The sequence below is a fragment of the Pelobates fuscus genome, chromosome 2 (assembly GCF_036172605.1).
Source record: "Pelobates fuscus isolate aPelFus1 chromosome 2, aPelFus1.pri, whole genome shotgun sequence".
Taxonomy (NCBI): Eukaryota; Metazoa; Chordata; class Amphibia; order Anura; family Pelobatidae; genus Pelobates; species Pelobates fuscus.
Genome location: NC_086318.1, coordinates 28455220 through 28483065, shown reverse-complemented (window position 1 = coordinate 28483065; position 27846 = coordinate 28455220). Strand labels below are relative to the sequence as shown.

The 27846-nt window shown below is 44.8% G+C and overlaps 1 protein-coding gene across 1 annotated transcript in view; it reads left to right on the top strand.

Annotated features, from left to right (window-relative positions):
- Window positions 1–27846, top strand: part of LOC134585411 (hatching enzyme 1.2-like) — a 66345-nt gene that overhangs the window by 27476 nt on the left and 11023 nt on the right. The window contains exons 10-11 of the mRNA XM_063440824.1: window positions 6391–6616; window positions 7203–7321. Of these exons, the coding sequence (XP_063296894.1) occupies window positions 6391–6616; window positions 7203–7321 (345 nt within the window). The remainder of the gene's footprint in view (window positions 1–6390; window positions 6617–7202; window positions 7322–27846) is intronic.

Genomic DNA, 27846 nt, shown 5'->3' with positions numbered 1-27846 from the left:
AAAATACCTCTCTGAAGCAAATTTAGAAATGCATATTAAAATTCTAGGATATCTCTGTTTTGCATTTAATTTAAGAAAAGAAGACATGACATTGAGAAAAGCAATTGATACAGGACAATGATTGATACAAGGAAAGCCTCTTAAAGGGACATTATAGTCACCTGAACAACTTTAGCTTAATGACGACGTTTTGGTGTATAGAACATGCCCCTGCAGCCTCCCTGCTCAATCCTCTGCCATTTAGGAGTTAAATCCCTTTGTTTATGAACCCTAGTCACACCTCCCTGCATGTGTAAAGAGAGCCCTATTTAGGATTTCTTTATTGCAAGTTCTGTTTAATTAAGATTTTCTTATCCCCTGCTATGTTAATAGCTTGCTAGACCCTGCAAGAGCCTCCTGCATGTGATTAAAGTTCAATTTAGAGATTGAGATACAATTAAAGTTAAATTACATCTGTTTGAAAGTGAAACCAGTTTTTATTTTTTTTTTATGCAGGCTCTGTCAATCATAGCCAGGGGAGGTGTGGCTAGGGCTACATAAACAGAAACAAAGTGATTTAACTCCTAAATGACAGTGAATTGAGCAGTGAAATTGCAGGGGAATGATCTATACACTAAAACTGCTTTATCTAGCTAAAGTATTTTAGGTGACTATAGTGTTCCTTTAAATAGAACACTTTAATTCAAATATGTGTTCTAATTGGTTCATATGTATTTTCAAATAGTCTGAATACTTGAAGAATTACATCTCTGTCAGTAACCAAAAGATGCCGATACCAAATTAAAACGTGTTTGTTAAGTGCATGCACAGCACCATAACAACTACTATTTGCTATAATTATGAAGAAAAATAAATTAGTGTCAGATGTGCACTAAATTGGTTGCTATCTAGAGGAATATTCCATTGGCTCTCATAGTTGTTGCACTGGCTTTTATCACTTTTCCTGTTATGAATTGTTATGAAGGCAGACCAACATTTATATATAGATTTGAGCGAACCCGGACTGTAAAGTTCGGGTTCTTAACGAACATTAGGTTTTTTTGGATCCCGGACCCGAACACGGACATATCAGTGTATGTTTGGGTTGGAGTTCAGTGTTCGGTGATTTAAATACTAATGGCATGGCTGTGATTGGCCAGTGCAGCATGTGACCCAGCCTCTATATAAGCTGGTTACTTAGTATTATTAAATTACACCCCTACTTGCTATACAGCGAGTAGGGGCATGTCTATTAAACAGTGAGCAGCTTGTGGCTGCTCACTGTAAAAAAAAAAAAAAAACATTCCCCCCTCCTGAGCCCCCACCTGCGACGAGCGAGTGGGGGCTTTTAAACTAAAGGGGGGACCTACCGAGTGGTGGGTGAGGTCCCTAACTACCAATAAGGGGGGCGACCTATTGTCCTTGCCCCTGGCCCCCACCCCTGAGCGGTGGGTGGAGGCCCTAAATACCTATAAGGAGGGGACCTATTGTCCTCCCCCCTGGCCCCCACCCCTGAGCGGTGGGTGGGGGCCATAAATAAAAAATGGGGGGGACCTAATGTCCTCCCCCTGGCCCCCACCCTGAGCAGTGGGTGGGGGCCATAAATAAAAATTGGGGGGGTAACCTAATGTCCTCCCCCCTGGCCCCCACCCCTGAGCAGCGGGTAGGGGCCCTAAATAATAAACTAACCCCCCCAGGTGACTAGGGGTCCCCAAACCCCTAGTAACCACCCTTCCCCCCAAAAAATAACCCCTACCTACCCCCCTCATCCTAAAAATAAAGAGGGGGGACCCTTATCTAAATACCTGGAAAAAAATAGACTTACTATTTGATGTCTTCTTTCTTTTAAACTCTTCCTTTTTCAGCCCCAAAAAGGCCAAATAAAAATCCATAATAACCGACGCAAAAAATCAATTTTCACCCATGGAGGGTTCCGCGTAGACTGAGCTCTGCAGGGCGGGGCAAGGCTTATAAGGCAAAGCTTATAAGCCTTGCCCCGGCCTGCAATTAGGCTCAGAGCACTCTGATTGGTGGGTTTAAGTCATCCAATCAGAGTGCTCTGACAGGTAAATGAAGAGACTGACAGGTAAGTCTCTACATTTACTTGTCACAGCACTCTGATTGGTTGGCTTGAAATCCACCAATCAGAGTGCTCTATGTCATTTTACACAGCGTGGGAAAGTTCTTTGGAATTTTCCCACGCTGTGTAATGTGACTCATAACACTCTGATTGGTTACTTAAAGGGACACTATGGTCACCTGAACAACTTTAGCTTAATGAAGCAGTTTTGGTGTATAGAACATGCACCTGCAGCCTCACTGCTCAATCCTCTGCCATTTAGGAGTTAAAACCCTTTGTTTATGAACCCTAGTCACACCTCCCTGCATGTGATTTGCACAACCTTCCATGAACACTTCCTGTACAGAGAGCCCTATTTAGGCTTTCTTTATTGCAAGTTCTGTTTAATTAAGATTTTCTTATCCCCTGCTATGTTAATAGCTTGCTAGACCCTGTGAGAGCCCCTTGTATATGCTTATAGTTCAATTTAGAGATTGAGATACAATTATTTAAATTTGTAAATTACATCTGTTTGAAAGTGAAACCAGTTTTTTTCATGCAGGCTCTGTCAATCATAGCCAGGGGAGGTGTGGCTATGGTGCATAAACAGAAACAAAGTGATTTAACTCCTAAATGACATTGAATTGAGCAGTGAAATTGCAGGGGAATGATCTATACACTAAAACTGCTTTATTTAGCTAAAGTAATTTAGGTGACTATAGTGTTCCTTTAATCCACCAATCAGAGTGTTATGAATCAAATTACACTGCGTGGGAAAATTCCCAAGAACTTTCCCACGCTGTGTAAAATGACACAGAGCATTCTGATTGGTTAGCTTGAAATCCAGCCAATCAGAGTGCTATGTGTCATTTTGCACAGCGTGGGAAAGTTCTTTGGAATTTCCCCATGCTGTGTAAAATGACACAGAGCACGTTGATTGGTTAGCTTGAAATCCAGCCAATCAGAGTGCTCTGTGTCATTTTACACAGCGTGGGAAAGTTTTTTGGAATTTTCCACGCTGTGTAATTTGACTCATAACTCTGATTGGTTACTTTCAATCCACCAATCAGAGTGTTGTTATGAGTCAAATTACACAGCGTGGGAAAATTCCAAAAAACTTTCCCAAGCTGTGTAGAATGACACAGAGCACTCTGATTGGTGGATTTCAAGCCAACAAATCAGGGTGCTGTGACAGGTAAATGTAGAGACTTACCTGTCAGTCTCTTCATTTACCTGTCAGAGCACTCTGATTGGATTTCTTAAACCCACCAATCAGAGTGTTCTGAGCCTAATTGCAGGGCGGGGCAAGGCGCTATAAGCCTTTCCCCGCCCTGCAGAGCTCAGTCTGTGCGAAGCCCTCCATGGGTGAAAATGTTTTTTTTTTTTTTGTGTTCGTTTTTTTTTTTTTTTTAAAGTTCATCGGTTATTATGGATTTTTATTTGCCCTTTTTGGGGCTGATAAAAGAAGAGTTTAAAAGAAAGAAAGAAGACATCAAATGGTAAGTCTATTTTTTTGTTTCCAGGTATTTAGATAAGGGTCCCCCCTCATTATTTTTAGGATGAGGGGGATAGGTAGGGGTTATTTTTTTTGGGGGGGGGAGGAGACTAGGGGTTTGGGGACCCATAGTCACAAGGGGGTTACATTTTTATTTAGGGCCCCCACCTGCTGCTCATGGGTGGGGGCCGGGGGGGAGGACAGTAGGTCCCTCCCCCTTATTGTTATTTAGGGCCCTGTCACGACTAGTAATGTGGTCCAGCACGCAGAAACTATGTAAACATATACATAGGTAAGAAAAGGAAAATAACAGGATAGAGCGTAAACCGGACCTTAGAATGGCCGGACTAATACGCTAGAGACAGAGAATGGTCAAAGGGAAAGCCGAGGTCAAGGAAGCCAGAAAATACTCAATACCGATAAAACAAGCCAAGTCAGGGAATCCAGAGATCAGAATAACCAGGGAAACGCCAAGGATCAGGATACCAGGAAATCAGAATCACGGAAATAGCACTCTCAGGAAATCAGGAAACTGAAACCACGACATCGCAAAGTAATGGGAAAAGCTAGGGGCTTAAATACCCCTCTCTAGGCTATGATTGGTCAGAGGGCGACCTCTGACACCAAAACGTGCGTGTGCGTTGACGTCGTGACGTCACGCACACGTTGGTATAATTTTCGGGGGCGGAGCTACTCTTAGGCGCGACCACGTGGTCGGCGCCATGTTTGATTCGGGCGTGATGCCCGGAAGAACGGAAGGAGCGGTTCCCGGCTCGCCGACGAGCAGGTAAGCTCGTGTTGTCGGCGCGGCCGTGCCGGTCGGGCACGGCCGTGAGGCTCGGCGGGCCGGTGACCGCAACAGGCCCCCACCAGCTGTGCAGGGGTGGAGGCCGGCGGGAGGACAGTAGGTCCCCCCTCCACATTCTTATTTAGGGCCCCCACCCGTCGCACAGGGGTGGGGGCAATCGTTTTTTGTTTTTTTACAGTAAGCAGCCAGTGGCCAGTTTACTTGACACGCCCCTACTTGCAGTATAGTGAGGAGGGGCTGAATTAACTAATACTAAGTAATCTTTACTTAGTATTAGTAAGTTTGGCTGAAAGACCAATTTAGGTCTTTCAGCCTTTTGGTAGATAGCTCCCTAATACCATGGGAATTAGGGAGTTATCTACTAAGCGGCTGCTTATTTTATGCATTTTATGTTATTTTAAGTGATTTCCCTATACACATTTGTTTGCATGGGTACTTGTCCTACTCTAACCCCCATTTTACTTCCTTTTGCAGCCCTCTAGCCCTTTCCATTACTTTTTTAGAGCCATTTTTGTTCCCATAAGTTTGGGTCCCCATTGACTTCAATGGGGTTCGGGGTCATGTTTGATCCTGAACCCGGACTTTTTTCCAAAATTCGGCCGAACCCGCCGGACCCAAACATCCAGGTGTCCGCTCAACTCTATTTATATATTCTTTTTAAATTAAAGTATGTATCAGTTCCTATGGATAGCTTTTAAATAGATGTAATACCTATTGCCCAGAAATATGCAACAGAGAACAACAGAGTATGGATTATCTCTTTACATTAAACAGAGAGTCTACTTTTGTCATCTTTCATATTAATGTATTTTCATGTTCATTTGTATCATATACAAAGAGTTGTCATTAATGGTGAATTGTCAAGCTGGACAAAAGTTGTAAGTGGTGTCCCTCAGGGTTCTGTTTTGGGACCGCTTCTATTTAACATGTTTATAAATTATCTTGAAATAGGCCTTGAAAGCCATGTTTTAGTGTTTGCAGTTGTCACAAAACTTTGTAAAGTGATAAAATGTGAGCAGGATATTATTTTGCTGCTCAAGGATTTAGATAGAGTGGGGGACTGGGCACTAAAATAGCAGATTAAATTTAATGTAGAGAAATGCAAAGTTAAGCACTTCAGGGTTAAGAATGCACAAGCAACTTACACCCTAAATGGTAGTGAATTAGGGATAACTACACACTAGAAGGATTTGGGAATTGTTATAGATAACAAATTAGGCAGCAATATGCAATGTCAATCTGCAGTTGCAAAGGCCAGTAAGGTTTTGTCATGTATAAATAGGGGCCTAAATTCTCGGGATGAAAATAATATTTAGCATCTTTATAAATCGCTGGTAAGACCACACCTTGAATATGCTGTGCAATTTTGGGCACCTGTTCTAAAGAAAGATATCATGGCACTAGAAAAAGTGCAGAGACGAGCTACAAAATTGATAAAAGGAATGGAGCATTTTAGTTATGAAGGTTAAACAATTTAAATCTCTTTAGTTTGGAAAAACGGCGCCTGACAGGGGATATGATAACATTATACAAATATATTCGGGGCCAGTACAAACCATTATCTGGAAATCTATTCATAAACAGGGCTATACATAGGACACGAGGTCACACATTTAGGCTGGAAGAAAGGAGATTTAATCTAAGGCAAAGAAAAAGTTTTTTTTACAGAAAGAACTATAAGGATGTGGAATTCTCTGCCTGTATAAGGTTGTTTTTGTCAGAGTCCATACAGATGTTTAAACAGCAATTGGATACATACTTCAAAAAACATAACAAAAAGGGAGATCATTTTTAATTAGTGGGGTAATAACTGCTTGATTCAAGGAGATATCAGACTGACATTTTTTTTAGGTCAAGAAGGATTTTTTTCCTTGTTTGTTGCAAATTTGGAAGCACTTCAGACTGGGTTTTTTGCCTTCTTTTGGATCAACAGCAAAAACATATGTGAGGAAGGCTGAACTTGATGGACGCAAGTCTCTTTTCAGCTATGTAACTATGTAATATACATTGATGTAATTGAGCTATTCACATTGTATATTCTGTACTTAGGTTTATCTGGAAATCAGTGAAATCAATATCCCACAATCATCTGGGTGCAGTGACTCATACTTGAAAATTTACAATGGTGACAGTCGTGAATCGAAAGTTCTTCAGGACAAGGCCTGTGGGTCTTCAGTAATCCCTCCTTTTGTTTCTACTCAAAATAACCTGCTGATGGAGTTTGTGAGCAATCAGGAAGCTTCTCAAAGCAAATTTAAAGTTCACTATAAAGCAGGTAAATCCTATTTTAGAATAGTTTGACTTCGGGTCTGCCAGATGCCGCTCACTCATTATACAATGCTTTTTTTATGGGGGAAGTCCTAAGATGAGCTTGGCCATCACCCCGCATGAGCATTAAGTCCCCCCCCCCCCCCCCCCCCCTGCTGGCTGATATCAGCCCTGGAATCAGGTAAGTGACAGAAGTTTTTTTTTTTTTTTTATCTTGTTCTGCATTGGAGGGGGCAGGGGTATTGGATAAAATATCAACAAAATATATATCAATATACAAAAAAACTAAGTATTAAAAAATATATAACATTTTGTACAATATTAAAATATTTTAAATGTTAATTCAAAAATATTAAATCATTTGAAAAGCTTATCCAAAAATATTAAATTGAGGCCAAAGTTGTAAATGAGCCCATAGAGTATCTCATGGAGGGTAAATCACGTCCAGGTTGGTCTAATTAGATGATGACAATTTGTATATTTATAAGGAGTTCCTTGATCAGTGAAGCACCCATCCACATATTGATTGACACAATATAACATTATCATTTGTATTTGTAATACATGTATTCAATTCTATTTTTTATCTGCAGTTTCTAGTGGAAACACCTTATTCAAAGATAATGGGTCTGTGACATCACCATCATATCCCTCATTGTATCCTGAAAATGAAGATGCTATTCATACTATAATAGCACCATCCGGTAAAAAGGTGAGGTAATGTTAAGGGTTCTAAACTGGACCTATCCATTTTAAAGGGATATGGTAGGCACTATAACCATCTCATTGAATGCTTCCTAATTAGTCCAAGCAGAACAGAGTGGATATGTTATGGTAGACTCCTATTTATGTTTAATGCTGAATGGAAGGACAGCAGCAGGGTACTCCAGACACTACAACCACTTCAATTTGATAAAGCGGTCATAGTGCCTATCAATACAAATCACAAATCACACAGAGTATATATTAACAAATTTCACAGGTTATAGGAGGTGGCAACAGCTGAGGAGATCATTCTACTCAGGTAGGGTGGGTGTTTCACACAAAAGATCATTATGTACAAGGCTGGAAGATGAATAGAAGAAGGCTTATCAATGAACTGCAATCTTTAAGTTTGGATTCCAATATTGTTGAATTGGGTAAAGCAGTGACTGAGTGACAGGCAACAGACGGTTGTAGTCAATGGAGTATATTCGAAGCTTGGGCTTGTCACCAGTGGGGTACCTCAGGGATCTGTACATGGACCCATTCTCTTTTATGTTTTTATTAGTGATATTGCAGAAGGTCTTGATGGTAAGGTATGTATTTTTGCTGATGATACTAAGATATGTAACAGGGTTGATGTTCCAGGAGGGATAAGCCAAATGGCAAATGATTTATGTACACTACAAAAATGGTCAGAGTTGTGGCAACTGATATTTAATGTGGATAAGTGCAAGATAATGCATCTTGGATGTAAAAACCCAAGGGCAGAGTACAGAATATTTGATAGAGTCCTAACCGTAATATGTGAGGAAAGGGATTTAGGGGTGATTATTTCTGATGACTTAATAGAGCAGCAGGAAATGCTAGCAGAATGCTTGGTTGTATAGGGAGAGGTATTAGCAGTAGAAAGAGGGAAGTGCTCATACAATTGTACAGAACACTGGTGAGACCTTACTTGGAGTATTGTACGCAGTACTGGAGACCGTATCTCCAGAAGGATATTGATACTTTAGAGAGAGTTCAGAGAAGGGCTACTAAACTGGTTCATGGATTGCACGATAAAACTTACAAGGAAAGGTTAAAGGATCTTAACATGTATAGCTTGGAGGAAAGACGAGACAGGGGGGATATGATAGAAACAATTAAATATAGAGATGTCCCGAATAGTTCGCTGGCGAATAGCTCCTGGCGAACATAGCTTGTTCGCGTTCGCCACGGATGGCGAACATATGCGATGTTCGGTCCGCCCCTATTCGTCATCATTGAGTAAACTTTGACCCTGTACCTCACAGTCAGCCAGCAGACACATTCCAGCCAATCAGCAGCAGACCCTCCCTCCCAGACCCTCCCACCTCCTGGACAGCATCCATTTTAGATTCATTCGGAAGCTATATTCTTTTTCTTTTTTTTGTATTTTATTTTTTTAGACAGAAGTGTGTTATATTTGAGCATGCAAGGCTGAACGTGCGTATATCATGGCTAGTTGTACTGAGGGTATGAGTATATAGCAGTACATTGTTGTGAAAGATGGCTGTCATGTTTAGGGTGTAGCTTGCACGTTATCAACTGTGTATTTATATCAGCAGCTCCACCACTAGTTATAAATCAAGTGTGAGTCGCCCCATGAGATGAGACTAGTGAATAACATAATACATGAACGGTTAAGGTTAAGGCATGTAAGGAACTACGACAATAAACTCTTTAGGAGGTGAAATAATGACATGTTTAAACGCTTGCTTCTTTACGATTATTTAATGTGCAGAGAGCAGTTCATGTGATCAAAGGCAGGGTGTGGAGGATCGGCTTTAGTGGGACATGATTGGCAGGTTGCTGTTTACTGCTTGTGCTCATCCGATCCCTTCTGGCCGCCAGGTGCAGACCCTGGGTGTCCCTGATACCTGGAACAACAAAGGCAAGTCTCTGGCTGAGTGCCGGGTTCGCGGCTTCAAGTGGTGGAAGCTTGTTTTGTCAGGTGGTCGGATCTGTCCCGGTGGTGCTTCAAGTCCGGTGCGAGATTGTGGTGGCTTAAGGTGGAGGCGAGTGCTTGACATGGGGCAGGCTCTGCATTTCTGTTTGTGCCTCCGGTCCCGTCTTCGACGCCTTTTGCGTTGGTGGATTTTAATGGGGACTGCTTCGCTTAGCTGTGGTGGAGCTTGTTGGGGCTGCGGTGGAGCTTGTTGGGGCTTCCTGCTTGTTATTTGCTTCCAAAATTGATTAAAGAGTCTGTCCAGCATAGACTCAATATCCTGCCATGCTTTGCTGGTACCAAATTGGGAGAGTCGCAGATGAGTATGTCAGCCTGGGCGGCTGTGCTCTGTGCGTCCATTAGCTCCAGACAGCCTCTCAGGGGTGGACCGAGATAACCCCCACCAGTCCGAGGGGGGGGGTAACGGAGCTCCTGCCGGAAAGTAGCTGCTCCTGGGCATCCCAGGATCGGAAAATCGTCCGCCTCTCCCGCCCGGTGAGCACTAGGCCACACTTGCCATGCGGAGGTAAGTAAGACTCTGTCAAGTTACTGACCACTATTAAGCATGTCGGGTCGGTCAGGTAGGAGCAACATTGCTGGGTCATCCCCATCTGGGGTGAAATTCGCTTGTTGATAGCTGCTTGAAGTGAGATATTGAGGAAGCTCACACGAAGTGGTTCTTTCCTCTATGACAGCTAGGCCCCGCCCCCCGAAAGTTGCATTCTAAGTGAGAGGAGGGACAGTGTAGCTGCTGCTGATTTAATAGGGAAATCGATAGGTAGGCTAATGTATTCAGTGTCCACTACAGTCCTGAAGGACTCATCTGATCTCTGCTGTAAGGACAGCACCCCAAAAAGCCCTTTTTAGGGCTAGAACATCAGTCTGCTTTTTTTTTTCTGTGTAATCTAATTGCAGTTGCCTGCCTGCCAGCGTGTGTGTCAGGCTCACAGCATATACTGTGCCCACTTGCCCAGTGCCACCACTGATATCTGGTGTCAGAATAGCTTGCATTTAAAAAAAAAAAAAACTTTTTTGACTGTGAAATAATAGCAGTCAGTTTCCTTCACACGTGTGCATTTCAGGGCCTGCCAGGGCACAGTGTCACACCAGTGCAACTCATATCTGGTGTAACAGTAGTGTACATTTAAATAAAAAAAAGTTTTTGACTGTAATAGATTGAATAGCAGTTAGTTGTCTGCTGGCGTGTGTGTCAGGCCTACAGCGTCTTCTTTGCTAACTTCTGCCAGTGCACAGTGCCACTCGTATCTGTTGTTACAGTAGCTTGCACGAATAGTATCACTAATCGAAAAAAAAAATGACAGGCAGATGCAGGCCACCCCGCAGGGTCGTGGTCGTGGTGCTGTGATTCCCTTTGGCCCTAGAATAATGCCCAGTGTTCAGAGGCCACGTACCCTGAACTCGAAAAGTTCTGAGGACATAGTTGACTGGCTAACACAGGACACCCAATCTTCTACAACTTCCGCTCGGAACCTTGACGCACCATCCTCCTCCAGCTTAGCTTCGGGCACCTCTCAAGTTACCACTCGCCCGCCTGCCGCCACCACCAACACTAGCACCACAGCCGCTTCACTTGATCTGTCAGAGAAGTTATTTACAAATCAGTTGGAAGAAATGAGTGATGCACAACCATTATTGCCAGAAGATGTAGATAACAGGGATATGTCTCAGTCAGGCAGCATTACACACATGGACGTACAGTGTGATGATGATGATGTTGTACCCGCTGCTGCTTCCTTTGCTGAGTTGTCAGATACAAGTGAAGCGGATGATGATGACGATGCGTCCGTGGATTTCACGTGGGTGCCCGCTAGAAGCGAAGAAGAACAGGGTGAAAGTTCAGATGGGGAGACAGAGAGGAGGAGGAGACGAGTTGGAAGCAGGGGGAGGTCATCGCAAGGAGCTAGTGGCACAGTCAGACAGCATGCATCGGCACCTGGGGTCAGCCAGACGGCACGCCAATCAACGCATGCTGTTGCCACCACCAGAATGCCGTCATTGCAGAGCTCAGCAGTGTGGCATTTTTTTTGGTGTGTCTGCCTCTGACAACAGCGATGCCATTTGCAACCTGTGCCAAAAGAAACTGAGTTGTGGGAAGTCCAACACCCACCTAGGTACAACTGCTTTGCGAAGGCACATGATCGCACATCACAAACACCTATGGGATCAACACATGAGTACAAGCAGCACACAAACTCAAAGCCGCCATCCTTCTTCTGGTCCAGCATCTTCAGCCACGTCAACCACTGCTGTCCTCCTTGCCCCCTCTCAACCATCTGCCACTCCATCTCTTGCCTTGAACAGATCCTGCTCATCTGCCCCCAGTCAGGTGTCTGTCAAGGACATGTTTGAGCGTAAGAAGCCAATGTCACAAAGTCACCCCCTTGCCCGGCATCTGACAGCTGGCTTGTCTGAACTCTTAGCCCACCAGCTTTTACAAGCTGGCGGAGTCTGAAGTGTTCCAAAAATTTGGGGCGGCTATTGGGACACCGCAGTGGAAGGTACCCGGACAAAATTTCTTTGCGCAAAAGGCAATCCCAAACCTGTACTCGATTGTGCAAAAGGAAGTAATGGCATGTCTGGCACACAGTGTTGGGGCAAGGGTCCATCTGACCACTGATACCTGGTCTGCAAAGCATGGTCAGGGCAGGTATATCACCTACACTGTGCATTGGGTAAACCTGCTGACGGCTGCCAAGCATGGAATGCGTGGCTCTGCAGAGGAGTTGGTGACACCGCCACGACTTGCAGGCAGGCCTGCTGCCACCTTCTCTACTCCTCCTACTCCATCCTCTTCCATAACCTCCTTGGCTGAGTCCTCTTCTGCTGCTGCATCTTGCTCCACATCAACGGCACAGCCCCAGCTCCACAGGTACTATTCCACATCCCGGATACGGCAGGCCTGCTGCCACCTTCTCTACTCCTCCTACTCCATCCTCTTCCATAACCTCCTCGGCTGAGTCCTCTTCTGCTGCTGCATCTTGCTCCACATCAACGGCACCCCCCCAGCTCCCCAGGTACTATTCCACATCCCGGATACGGCAGTGTCACGCCGTCTTAGGGTTGACTTGCCTGAAAGCAGAGAGTCACACCGGACCAGCACTCCTGTCCGCCCTGAACGCACAGATGGATCAGTGGCTGACTCCGCACCAACTGGAGATCGGCAAAGTGGTTTGTGACAACAGAAGAAATTTGTTGGCGGCATTGAATTTGGGCAAGTTGACACATGTGCCGTGCATGGCACATGTGTGTAATCTGATCGTACAATGCTTTGTGCATAAGTACCCAGGCTTACAGGACATCCTGAAGCAGGCCAGGAAGGTGTGTGGCCATTTCAGGCGTTCCTACACGGCCATGGCGCACTTTTCAGATATCCAGCGGCGAAACAACATGCCAGTGAGGCGCTTGATTTGCGACAGCCCGACACGTTGGAATTCAACACTCCTAATGTTCAACCCCCTGCTCCAACAAGAAAAAGCCGTTAACGACTATTTGTATGACCGGGGTGCTAGGACAGCCTCTGCGGAGCTGGGAATTATTTTGCAACGTTACTGGACGCTCATGCGCAATGCCTGTAGGCTCAAGCGTCCTTTTGAGGAGGTGACAAACCTAGTCAGTTGCACCGAAGGCACCATCAGTGACATCATACCATTTGTTTTCTTCCTGGAGCGTGCCCTGCGAAGAGTGCTGGATCAGGCCGTAGATGAGCGTGAAGAGGAAGAGTTGTGGTCACCATCACCACCAGAAACAGCCTTATCAGCATCGCTTGCTGGACCTGCGGCAACGCTGGAAGAGGATTGTAAGGAAGAGGAGTCATAGGAGGAATGTGGCTTTGAGGGGGAGGAGGAAGACCAACCACAACAGGCATCCCAGGGTGCTCGTTGTCACCTATCTGGTACCTGTGGTGTTGAATGTGGTTGGGGGGAAGAACATAACTTCAGTGAGATCACTGAGGACGAGGAACAGGACATGAGTAGCTCGGCATCCAACCTTGTGCAAATGGGGTCTTTCATGCTGTCGTGCCTGTTGAGGGACCCTCGTATAAAAAGGCTGAAGGAGAATGACCTGTACTGGGTGTCCACGCTACTAGACCCCTGGTATAAGCAGAAAGTGCCTGAAATGTTACCGAATTACCACAAGTCGGAAAGGATGCAGCAGTTCCAAAATAAATTAAAAGGCATGCTTTACACAGCGTATAAGGGTGATATCGCAGCACAACAAGAATCTAACAGTGGAAGAGGTGAAAGTAATCCTCCTCCTCCCACGACCACACCGGCAAGGACAGGACGCTTTACAGACGTGTTGTTGATGGAGGTCATGCTGAGCTTTTTAAGTCCTATGCATCGCCACAGCCCTTCGGGGTCCACCCTCAGAGAACGACAGTTAGCAGACTACCTCGCCTTAACTGCAGATATCGACACTCTGAGGAGCGATGAACCCCTTGACTACTGGGTGTACAGGCTTGACCTGTGGCCTGAGCTATCCCAATTTGCGATAGAACTTCTGGCATGCCCCGCTTCAAGTGTCCGGTCAGAAAGGACCTTCAGTGCAGCAGGAGGTATTGTCAATGAGAAGAGAAGTCGCCTAGGTCAAAAATGTCTAGATTACCTCACCTTTATTAAGATGAATGAGGGATGGATCCCGAAGGGACTGACAGTGGGCGATACATTCGACTAAAAAAGGCCTGATGAGATGAGCTGCCTTGGGCTAAAAATGGTCCACATGCTGCTGTATTTTAGCTCTGAATGCCGGTTGACTTGCGTGACTTATCCACCACCAAATAGGGTTCAAGCCGCAATGTTTTAGGGCACTTTCTGCCTGGGAAACAAACATAAATTCTTATGGCCGCTGCTACAGCAGCGGCTGCAACAATACCTAATTTTTCAGGCATGTGTACATGCCTAATTTTTCGGCCCTCTGGTGCTGCACTGTGGCTTCAAAAACCAAACCAAAAAAAAAGGCACATAACAGGGATTAAACTGATAGGAATAGTACTACTTAACACACCACTCCTATCTGGTGGCACATTAGATTGCACGCGCAGTGCCCCAAATTTGAAGTAGGAGGACCGACCAAGCATCTTTTTCCATCTCCCGCTTCCTAAAATCGATGCCATATACACGTCCCCTGATGGGGCGCCAGCTCGTTATTCTCTTTTTCACTTCACTAGGGACACTTTACTGCACTATGGGCACTTAGACCCACTCTTTGTCTTGCACACTGTTATTCCTAGCATCTAAACGTTTAGATTGAGCTTTAGCTTAGAACACCCTTGAAGGTGTTTAAGGAGATTAGGGCTAGTTTAGAGGATTCTTCTTAGACCTCTCTGGGTCTTTATAGCCCTTCTACCTATCCAGCATTTCTGGAAACTAGCTAAGAGAAAGGGTGGCTGTGTGTCTGTGATACATTTAACTTTATATCACCTTATTGACACTTGATCACTCCGGTCTCCATACTCTCTGCCTATACCCATCTATTTAGAGGGAATTTCCTTGCCCCTGCCAATATTATATAATAGGTAATAGTATTACCATTATTACACACTTAGGTCTCTGAGGACAGGTGTCAATCCATATCTGCCAAGTGACCCTATGTAGGGGGAACAGTCCCTATTCTGCTCTGTGTCAGTGTGTATCAGGGATCATTAGGATAGGTGTCAACCCATATCTGCCAAGTGACCCTATGTAGGGGGAACAGTCTCTATTCAGCTCTGTGTCAGTGTGTATCAGGGATCATTAGGATAGGTGTCAATCCATATCTGCCAAGTGACCCTATGTAGGGGGAACAGTCAATATTCTGCTCTGTGTCAGTGTGTATCAGGGATCCTTAGGATAGATGTCAATCCATATCTGCCAAGTGACCCTATGTAGGGGGAACAGTCTCTATTCTGCTCTGTGTCAGTGTGTATCAGGGGCTCTGAGGACAGGTGTCAATCCATATCTGCCAAGTGACCCTATGTAGGGGGAACAGTCTCTATTCTGCTCTGTGTCAGTGTGTATCAGGGTCTCTGAAGACAGGTGTCAATCCATATCTGCCAAGCGACCCTATGTAAGGGGAACAGTCTCTATTCTGCTCTGTGTCAGTGTGTATCATGGACTATGAGGACAGGTGTCAATCCATATCTGCCAAGTGACCCTATGTATGGGGAACAGTCTCTATTCTGCTCTGTGTCAGTGTGTATCAGGGATCATTAGGATAGGTGTCAATCCATATCTGCCAAGTGACCCTATGTAGGGGGAACAGTCTCTATTCTGCTCTGTGTCAGTGTGTATCATGGTCTCTGAGGACAGGTGTCAATCCATATCTGCCAATTGACCCTATGTAGGGGGAACAGTCTCTATTCTGCTCTGTGTCAGTGTGTATCATGGTCTCTGAGGACAGGTGTCAATCAATATGTGCCAAGTGACCCTATGTAGGGGAACAGTCTCTATTCTGCTCTGTGTCAGTGTGTATCATGGTCTCTGAGGACAGGTGTCAATCCATATCTGCCAAGTGACCCTATGTAGGGGGAACAGTCTCTATTCTGCTCTGTGTCAGTGTGTATCATGGTCTCTGGGGACAGGTGTCAATCCATATCTGCCAAGTTACCCTATGTAGGAGGAACAGTCTCTATTCTGCTCTGTGTCAGTGTGTATCAGGGATCCTTAGGATAGGTGTCAATCCATATCTGCCAAGTAACCCTATGTAGGAGGAACAGTCCCTATTCTGCACTGTGTCAGTGTGTATCAGGGATCCTTAGGATAGGTGTCAATCCATATCTGTCAAGTGACCCTATGTAGGGGGAACAGTCTCTATTCTGCTCTGTGTCAGTGTGTATCATGGTCTCTGAGGACAGGTGTCAATCAATATGTGCCAAGTGACCCTATGTAGGGGAACAGTCTCTATTCTGCTCTGTGTCAGTGTGTATCATGGTCTCTGAGGACAGGTGTCAATCCATATCTACCAAGTGACCCTATGTAGGGGGAACAGTCTCTATTCTGCTCTGTGTCAGTGTGTATCATGGTCTCTGGGGACAGGTGTCAATCCATATCTGCCAAGTTACCCTATGTAGGAGGAACAGTCTCTATTCTGCTCTGTGTCAGTGTGTATCAGGGATCCTTAGGATAGGTGTCAATCCATATCTGCCAAGTAACCCTATGTAGGAGGAACAGTCCCTATTCTGCTCTGTGTCAGTGTGTATCAGGGATCCTTAGGATAGGTGTCAATCCATATCTGCCAAGTAACCCTATGTAGGAGGAACAGTCCCTATTCTGCTCTGTGTCAGTGTGTATCAGGGGCTCTGAGGACAGGTGTCAATCCATATGTCAAGGTGTCAATATGTCATATGTCAGGTGTCAATCCATATCCATTGTGATTTAGGAATGTTAGGTGATTTCTGCCCTTTATGGATTAAAACCAGACTTTGCATCAACTGTGTAATTTTCCATGGGAGTTTTGCCATGGATCCCCCTCCGGCATTCCACAGTCCAGGTGTTAGTCCCCTTGAAACCACTTTTCCATCACTTTTGTGGCCAGAAAGAGTCCCTGTGGGTTTTAAAATTCGCCTGCCCATTGAAGTCAATGGCGGTTCGCCCGGTTCGCCGGTTTGCGAACGTTTGCGGAAGTTCCCGTTCGCCGTTCGCGAACCGAAAATTTCGTGTTCGCGACATCACTATTCTTGAAGTTTTCTTTAAATGTCTAAAAACATTCAGTGGTGTCATTCACCTTTGTCATTCCATATAAAGCAATATTTATTTGGCCTAATCTGCATATTAGGGCAACATCTGCATAGTTCGGGACTATCCATGATAATTGTGTTAACTGTTTTGTGGTTGTTAATTCTCAATAGTCTTATTCTTTTTTCCATTAATATCTATTGCTATTCAGTTCTGTCATTCACCTTTCTCATTCCATTGAATACCACAATAAACTATCTTAATCTGATATATTTATTGTGGTGGACCACCAGAGTATCATCGCCAAAGATTCCCCTTCCCTAGTTGTGAAGTAGCTCTATCCGACTGTTGAAGTGACTATAGCTGGTATACCTTCCCTCCCCCCAATACATTAGTCGAGACTGAATGTTGGGATTAGATCTGGTTTATTAGGCCAAACAGACAGAATTTATACACAAACCCCCAGCATTGGGTCTCCATACAAAACGTAAACTCCTCCCCGGCGCCTTTGTGTCTGGGAGATAATTGAAGATTATATTAGCTTTAGTGTACTAATAATCTTAATTTTAGTAATGACAGGAGGCGACTATTTGCATATCTTTCTTTACTCAAAATCCAGCAGCATAGAAACAGTAACAACCAATCATAGAAAAGATATGCTGCCCATAAAAGGGCCTGTCTATGACATCACTTCCTCTTTCTTTGAGGCGAAAAATAAATAACAGTCAAACATAACCAAGTCATAATAACAGTACGACAACACAGTAGAGCAAAAGAAACTCTGGTAGTTCCATGGTGTAACAGTAGGAAGCCGAGAATTCGTCCCGAAGGAAGACGTTCACGCTGAAAGAAAAAGAAAAAAGGTGAAAGGTCTCTGGCGTGGAGACATGTCCGCATATCATAAACAACAAGAACCTGAAATACCAATGGATATTAGGATTTGTAACCTATAGATAAACATATGGTGATACCGGAGAAACTGACGGAAGCCAAGTACAGAGAGATGGACACAGGTTTCTTCAGGAAGGAAGAGATTCTTTATTGGATCACCGATCGGGACTCAGAGGGACTAATGTCACCAAAATACAGCAAGTTCTGAGCCCCGGACAATAGTGCAGGCTCCTTATATAGGCACATAACTCCTCCCATATTAAGCTCCACCCGCACATTCTCTTAACCAATCAACACAAATAAGAATTAACTTCCTGCTTGACCGCATGGCTTGTCCAGCACAATGGAGGAGGGGGAATACTACATCCTGTATTCTTGCACATGCTCCGTACACTACTGATCGTATCTTGCCTCGTGCAACCAACTGATCGATACGTCAGCATATGCACGTACACATGCCACGTGGTAATCTCGGCCTACTAAATGTATTTTTACCGAGATTCCACCACATTCCCCCCTTTGATGCCTCTTGATATTTCACAATTACTTGAGGCATCACTTAACCTTGGTTTGCATACACCGCAAGTTACCATGAACCAGACCAGACTTATCTTATGATGTGAATCTTCAACACTCATCTTCCTGCATTGGTTCTCCCTGATCTAAAGCCTTATACTTGTAAATCGTCATTATCTGTGCAGCAGCCTTCCTCTCTGCTATATTTTCTATCAGGCTTTGCACAGACCTAACTACTAAGGGTATAAGACACGGCAGGAGTAGACACAACATTAAAATCAGTAGGACTCCACCTACCACTGCCTTAAGCCCTCCAAACCACTCATACCAGCTACCAAACCAACTACTTGGATTATACCCTTTCCATACCTGAGTAGGCACATGCGCTAGTTTAACCATATGGCTAGTAAGCTCAGCTATTGCTTGCCCTTCGTCATCTATTTGAAGACAGCAATTGCTCAGGTTAAACTTCCCACATACACCTCCCTCTACTGCCAAAAGGTAATCCAAGGCTAATCTATTTTGGTAGACTGCTGTCCTCATCCTGGTGTTATGCTTCGCTAGAAGATTGAGCGCTTGTGATGTTTCGTTAGTAATAATCTCAACCACCGCCTGTAATCTTATAATGCGGTTGAGCATATAAATAGGGGTTCTGTAACCAAAGGTACCATCCTCAGCCCACGTGGCTGGCCCATAATAATCTATGATACGCTGGGGAGGCCATTCATTATCTTCCCAGGCGCCTATCTCTATGGGTCCCCTTTTCTTCCTATGATTCACATCATACACTTTAACACCTAAAGTCTCACCTGTTTCAATCGGTAACAAGAAGAAGGATGGTTTGAGCATACCCAACACACATGCCCCTTCCCAGTCCTGTGGCAACTCCGAATAGGCTTTCTTACCACAGATCCAGTACAAATTTGCTGGGGCTCTCCAGGTAGATGTGATGGATAAATCAAACCACACATCCTTTAAATTGGCGTATCTAGCAAACGGGTTAGATGGTTCTGAGACATTTGAAGCCGACCACCAAGTTGTATTCTTTGTATCATCATCATAAGCTTTTTGCCCTAGACAAGTTAATTCTCCTACAGAAGTGTTATACATTATTCATTTCCTTGCTATGCAAACATAACCTATGATGGAGGTCTTTAATCTCCACTCAGATGTACCTCTAACACTCATATGATAATCGGCTTGTGTAGATATTAGTTGGTCAACTGCCTCAGAACCGGACATTACCTCCTTTGCTTCCCAAGGCCATTGGTCTCCCATGTTAGTACCTCCACACACATAGCAGTTGGTAACATTAAGACTACCGGCAATACTTTCGGCTAAATCAATAAACAGGTTTTTAGCATTATGGGGGATCTTATTATCTATACTCATCTCTTCATAAAAGGAATGGTATACTTGATGAGTTTGGGAGGATACCGTATCAGTCTCTATCCCTATAAACAATACTGTCCCAGGATCTAAACCCGTCCCGTATATTTGAAACCCAAATAAATTGCCATATTTGTCTAAGAACTTATCGGGGTCATTTATAAGTATATGGATGGGATTACATTCCATAGACTTACAATATGGGCTAGTCGGCAACTTAGTCACTATCATGTCTTTGTCTACTGTCTGTCCCCAAGTCGCCCACCCCACACAAGACCAATATGGGCAAAAGTTATAGTCTTTATTTGGGCATCTAGGACTCACATATTTATTTTTACTACTGGGACAAATATATTTATCATTAGACCCATACGTCCTCTCCCATCTAAGATCCCCACATACATTCCACGGCTTTCTACCACTTGATATCGCCTTACACGCATCAAATAGCAGAACACCCGAAGAATGTACGGATTCTAACACCGTCTTATTAATTAGGGTCCCCTGAGGATCTCCATTCCTGAGAGTCAACCAAATTGTACGAGGTTGATACTCCGGACTGAAGCACTTAGGTTCTCCTACTCCTAAATGGCACACACTATAGTCTATATTTAGGTATCTACATCTCGATACATCTCCTTTACACTCGTATTGTGAATGCCAAATTAGGGTTTGGGAAATATGGTTACCTGTTCTCGTAGTCTTAATGCATACCTCACAGCTAGGAGTGTCGGTACCTCTACCTTCCTGAATATAAAAACACACATAAATAAACACTATCATCAACACATCTTTCGCCGTCATCCTCAGTCTTCGTCCGTGCGAAGGCACCTCAGCTTCCAGGATGTAAGGGCTGCAGGGAATGGAGTTCTGCTCGTCTTCACAGGAGTCCCTTCGAGACTTTCCCTGGCTTATATACTATACGTCGGTGGGCGGACAGGCTTTATTATGGCCTTCTCACTCACGCACCAAATCCCAAAAATAATAAAATTTGTAATCCACAATAGTTCCTCGTTACTCCGACTGAGTAGTGCGTTTTAACCGGATCTTGCAGGGATTCTCTGGATCTGCTGTAACTTGCCAAGAATCGACTGCTGCTGGTTTAACCCTGGAGTGATGTATCCACGGAGTCACTTCGGCTACTTTTATCGCTGTAGGGGTAGACAAAAGAACAACATAAGGACCTCTCCACTTGGGCCCTAACGGTACATTATTCCACTCTTTAATCCACACTTGATCTCCTGGATGATAACTATGAACAGGGGGATAAATATTCACAGGTAATCTATCTTGTACCCATTTCTGTACCTCCTCCATAGTCTTACCCAACTCTACAACCTGCTGCCGGGTAATTCCTTCTCCCAACTGACTCAAATCCCCCCTTAAGTTACCAAGTACGGGAGGTGGTCGCCCATACATGATTTCAAAAGGAGAGAGGCCCATCCTTCTGGTAGGGGTACTGCGGATTCGCAATAGAGCTATGGGTAAGAGAACGTTCCACTTAAGTTGGGTTTCCTGACACATTTTAGCCAACTGATTCTTAATAGTTCTATTCATTCTCTCTACCTTACCAGAACTCTGGGGTCTATATGCAGTATGAAGCCTCCACTTTATACCAAGCATATGAGTCAGTTGTTGTAGGCACTGATGAACAAAAGCTGGACCATTGTCCGATCCTATAGAACAGGGTAGTCCATATCGGGGTATTATTTCTCGTAGCAGGAATCTCACAACTTCTCCTGCTTTCTCTGTACGAGTAGGACATGCTTCTACCCAGCCTGAATAGGTGCACACAATTACCAGCAGGTAACGATGTCCACCCGATTTAGGCATCACTGTAAAGTCAATTTGTAAATCGGACATGGGGAGTCCCCCCATAAACTGGACTCCTGGTGGCTTTACTGGTCCTTGTCTTGCATTATTTTTAGCACACGTTACACATCTTCGTACAATGGCCTGAGTCAAGTTGGACAATCTTGGTATGTAGAAATGTTTTCTGAGAGATTCTTCAGTACTGTCTCTCCCAGAATGTGTCCCGTTATGATAATTTTGGACAATTTCTACCGCTAGTGATGCTGGTATGACTATTCTTCCATCTTCTAGCTGATACCACTTGTTCTCCAAATACTTTCCTGGTTCAGTCTTTAACCACTCCTCTTCTTGAGCTGTATAAACTGGAGTCCATTGGGACAGTGGAGTTGGTATAAGAGCAGCTATATGCCCCACATACTCCTGTCTTCCTGATTCAGCAGCACGCTTAGCTGCACTATCTGCCATCCGATTTCCCTTAGTTACATCACCATCTCCTCTCAGATGCGCTCGACAATGTATGATACCGACTTCTTTCGGCTCCCACACTGCTTCCAATAGTTGTAGGATTTCAGCTGCGTATTTGATTTCTTTTCCTTCTGAATTCAGTAGTCCTCTTTCTTTATACAAAGCTCCGTGGGCATGAGTGGTTAAAAACGCATATTTGGAGTCCGTGTAGATGTTCACTCTTAAACCTTCAGCCAATTGTAACGCTCGTGTCAGTGCTATCAATTCTTCCTTTTGTGCTGATGTTCCTTTCGCCAGTGGCCGAGCTTCTATCACCTTGTCTATTGTTGTCACTGCATATCCTGCATAGCGGATCCCTTCTTTCACATAACTACTGCCGTCGGTATAATATTGAACATCGGGGTTCTGGATGGGAAAATCACGAAGATCTGGTCTACTTGAGAATACTTCATCCCTTACTTCCAAACATTCATGTTGACTTTCAGTAGGTTGTGGCAAAAGGGTAGCTGGATTTAAGGTGTTTACAGTCTCTAAATGCACTCTTGGGTTTTCACACAACATTGCTTGATACTTGGTCATACGGCTGTTACTAAACCAATGATTTCCTTTGTAATCCAACAACGTCTGTACTGCATGTGGGACTCGTACATAAAGTTCTTGACCCAGAGTGAGTTTATCGGCTTCAGCTACTAGCAGGGCGGCTGCAGCTACGGCTCTTAGACAAGGTGGAAATCCACTGGCCACTGCATCCAATTGCTTAGACATGTAGGCAACAGGTCTTTGCCATGATCCCAAGTACTGTGTCAATACTCCCACAGCCATTCTTCTTTGCTCGTGTACATACAGGTAGAATGGTCGTGTGTGATCAGGTAGACCTAATGCTGGGGCACTCATCAAAGCCTTCTTCACATCTTCAAATGCCATTTGCTGTTCTTGGGTCCATAAGAAGGGGTCGTGCTCTGTACCTTTGATAGCTGCGTACAGAGGTTTTGCCAGTATCGCATAGCTGGGAATCCATATCCTACAGAAGCCTGCTGCCCCCAAGAATTCTCGCACTTGTCTTCTATTCTTGGGTATTGGTATTTGGCAGACAGCTTCTTTTCTCTCTGGCCCCATAATTCTTTGACCTTCAGAGATATGGAATCCCAGATATTTGACAGTTGGCAAACACAACTGAGCCTTCTTTCTAGACACCTTGTATCCTGCCTTCCAGAGAATGTGTAGTAGATCGTGCGTTGCTTGCTGACAGATTTCTTTTGTAACTGCTGCTATCAACAAGTCATCTACATATTGTAACAATACACACTCTCCTGGGATGGACTCGAAATCCAGTAGATCTTGACTTAGGGCTGAACCAAATAGGGTAGGTGAATTTTTAAACCCTTGGGGCAGTCTTGTCCAAGTCATTTGGCGTTTTGAGCCTGTTACAGCGTTCTCCCATTGGAAAGCGAAAATACATTGACTTTCTGTGGCAATTCGGAGGCAAAAGAAGGCATCTTTGAGGTCTAAGACTGTAAAGTAGGTAGCCCCGCCCGGAATTAAAGCAAGCAGGTTATATGGATTGGGTACAACTGGATGTATACTAACAACCGCATCATTGACTGCTCTCAAGTCCTGCACAGGTCGATACTCATCTGTACCGGGCTTTTGAACAGGCAGCAATGGGGTGTTCCAGGGGGAAGTACAGAATTTTAGGATACCATACCGTATGAACTTATCCAGATAGGATTGGATATTCTTCTTAGCCTTCTGCGGGATGTGGTATTGTCTTAGGCTCACTGGATAAACCCCAAGTTTTAGTTCAATTTTTATAGGTGGAATATTGCGGGCCAGTCCTGGTGGGTTGTTCTCTGCCCAAACTCCTGGTATGTTAAATAATGTCTCATCACTCCTAGGGTTTTGGCTAGTCAACGCTGTATAAAGTCGCCACTCTTCTTCCTTTGGTACGGATAATGTCATGATACCTGAAGGTCCATTAAACTTTAAGGATGTTGTTCCATTTGGTAGGAACGTAATCTGCGCTTGTAATTTTGATAGCATATCACGTCCCAGCAATTGGACTGGACATTCAGGCATATAAAGGAATTGATGTTTTACTACGTGGCCTCCCAATGTACAGAGTCGACTTTTAAGAACCGGTTTTTCAGCACTTCTTCCAGTTGCTCCTATCACAGTAATAGTCCTTCCAGATGGAGGAGCAACTAGATTAGTCACCACTGAATGTTCAGCACCAGTGTCGATCATGAACGCACTCCTTTTTCCCCCTATTGATACATCGACCATAGGCTCCGCTCGACCAAGGGGGATGGAGCCCGGTCGGTATCAATAGTCCTCCATGACCGTGTCAGCCAATCCTACAAAGTCCCTACCTTCTCTATCGCGGGACCTTTGCGCTGCTGGAATATACCTGTCTTCCCTAACACTTCCTCTGTTCCCATTACTCCCTCTATTACCATTACTCCCTCCGGGGCCTCCTCTACCTCTCGCTCTGCCTCTAAAGTTTCCGTAACCTGTCCTAGGTCTGTCTCTCTCACACTGTTCTCTTCGAGGACACTCATTTCTCCAATGCCCTTCTTCCCTACAGTATGCGCACTGATTTCTACTTAGAGGTTCCTCATTCTATCTACTATCGCCTCTATCTGGGCCCCGTCTATCTACGCCTGCGATCGCTACCGCTAGCATATCAGCCTTTTTACGCATCTTGCGCTCTTCCTCTTTCTTACTTTCTGTTTCCCTATTCATATAAACCTTATTCGCTACCTCCATTAGTTGGGTGATTGACATACCTGCAAACCCTTCTAACTTTTGTAGCTTGCGCTTAATATCTCCGTAAGCTTGGCTGACAAAGGCGGAGTTCACCATTCGGGAATTGTCTGCGTCTTCCGGATTAAAGGGGGTATACAAGCGGTATGCCTCCAATAATCGGTCATAAAAGACACTGGGCGCTTCATCACTTTTCTGAATCACCTCAACTGTCTTCGACATGTTAATAGCTTTCTTTCCTCCGGCTTTCATGCCAGCAATTATAGCGTCTCTATAGGCTCTGAGTTGAACCATATCAGCACCATTTACATTCCAATCGGGATCGGTGTTGGGATAATGTGTTGCGGCCCATGCTGATGGATTGGCTTGGTTTAAAGTACGGGCTTTATCCTCTAGTGCTTTAATGGCCGCTTGGTTAATCCTTGTCCTTTCCTCATTGTTGAATAAAGTCATTAATAACTGCTGGCAATCAGCCCATGTCGGGTTATGTGTCTGTACTATTGAGGTGAACAGATCAGTCATAGCTTGTGGTTTCTCAGTATACGAGGAATTGTGGGTCTTCCAATTTAAGAGACCGGTTGTCGTGAATGGGACATATACAAAGACTGGGTCAGCATGTGCCATTTGGCCTGCGGCATCGATATAGGCTGACCCAGGATTCAAACGAAGAGGCATCTGATAGTGTTTTAATTGTTGGGCACCGGTCAACTGTCGGGTCTGTATGGGGCTACGTGGAGGGGCGTCAGTCATAGGTTCCAGTCGGGGAGAAATAGGGTATGGGGATGTGGGAGCTTGGTTTTGGGAAAAGGTTGTAAATAAAACACTTCGAGCCGAGCTAGATGAAGCTTGACCGGAAGTCTGAAGTGGCGCCAAATCAGGATATTCGTTTTTAATGGGGGTTGGTTCTGATTCCGGAAGGGGAGATTTAGTACGAGGGGGGGTGGATCCTGTACTGGAGGAGGAAGCGGAAGTGGATGGGGGTAATGAGGGGAGGGTTGCAGGACTTCCTGCATTTGCGTCACTTCCTCTTAACGGAAAGTAAGGGGGCGGCAAAGGGATCTCGGACTCAGGGGGCGTGTCCAAAATGGGCCTAACACCAGTCCTAGTGGACGAACAAGTCCTAGCTACCATGAGGCGACACTGCTCCTCGTGGCATGTCTGGAGCCATTTTGGCGAGTCATTTACGGCCTGTCTCCAACAATCAATATAAGGAAACTGGCCGTAAAGTTCAGGCCTACCCGATACAGCCACGTGTAAGCGCTGTACCAGAGTTGGATCCAAACTGCCACGTGGCGGCCATGCCGCAACCAAAGTAGGCCACTCCCTAGTACACAAAGTGACCAAACGTACAGGAGACATTTTAACCCCAAAATCACATGTCTTGAATCCCTTTTTAAAATTCTTCACCATACAACCTAAGGGATCCGGAATCGTTGACTGCGACGCACCCATACTTAACAATGGAACGTCGTCGACAACGAATACTATACACGCGTACTATTCAACAGTCACACCCGTTTCCTCTGGCAACAGCACCACGTGGTACGGTTACCAAGTGAAACGTACACAATAACAATAAACACTCAGGGAATTCCCGTACACACACAGCTGTTACACCAGTCACTATATAATCAATATTATGCCCTTTGGCGTAACTATACAGTCACCCACGCTATAATTCTCTATATACGAATTACCCGTCTATAACACACCCCAGTAACATCGTCTTTTACAAATAGCGGTTACAGTACGGTTAGCATAGGTCAAAGCACAAGTTAAGGTCACAATACAATTATTAGTGGTTATGGTGTTAGACATGCAATGGACGACAATGATTAGTACTTATATACAGTGTCAGTAAATATACAGGGTTATGGTACCGTGCACTATAATACAGCAACACACTATTAACACTCTCGCTAGACGGCTGAGCTCGCGCTATCTGACAAGATATACACTTTACTAAACAATCTTTATCACATTTACAATTCCCAACTAAACTATTGGCCAGTACCTTGAATGGACTACCTAAAAACAATCTACATACGTTTTGGTTAGCCACACTGCCCAATCACCACATATATAGCGAGCTAGAGGACCGAATTTACACAGACGCCTCTTAGTCGCACTATCAAAAGTCTAGTGGGTTCCAAATTTACACGCCTTCCCACTTAGCCCAGATAGGATGAGAGCTAGCGAACCGAATTTACACAGACGCCGCTTAGTCTCCCGGTCCCTCCGACCTAGCGAACAAAATATACACCCTAGAACGCTAGTCTAGACAAGACACCGGTGTCCGGCTAGGGCTATTTACACCAGAGCCCCGCCTGACTAACAAAATCAAACGGTCTGACTAAAGAGCGTTCGATCGAGCGGTGCGCCTTCGCTCCTTCCCTCCGACAGAGGGGGCAGATACACAGATTCAAACCCCTTTGGGCCTACCGCACAATCGGTATACCCCTAGTGGGTCCTGCCGTCTAAAACAGCAGTTGTCTTACCTCCTCGTTCCTGAACCTGAGTTCACACTCATCGACGGGGACACCCCAGCACTTCTCACGTAGAGGCCGATGATCTCCTGGACAACAGACCAGTGGCGCCGAGACGAAGGGAGGTCCACGCAGAAGTTCAGGGGTGCAGCCGTAGAGAACGTGGGCAAAGATAGACCGTCTCACGCCTCTGCCTCTCAGCTACCGTTGAACGATGAGCTTCCCGGCCAATGCACCAAATGATACCGGAGAAACTGACGGAAGCCAAGCACAGAGAGATGGACACAGGTTTCTTCAGGAAGGAAGAGATTCTTTATTGGATCACCGATCGGGACTCAGAGGGACTAATGTCACCAAAATACAGCAAGTTCTGAGCCCCGGACAATAGTGCAGGCTCCTTATATAGGCACATAACTCCTCCCATATTAAGCTCCACCCGCACATTCTCTTAACCAATCAACACAAATAAGAATTAACTTCCTGCTTGACCGCATGGCTTGTCCAGCACAATGGAGGAGGGGGAATACTACATCCTGTATTCTTGCACATGCTCCGTACACTACTGATCGTA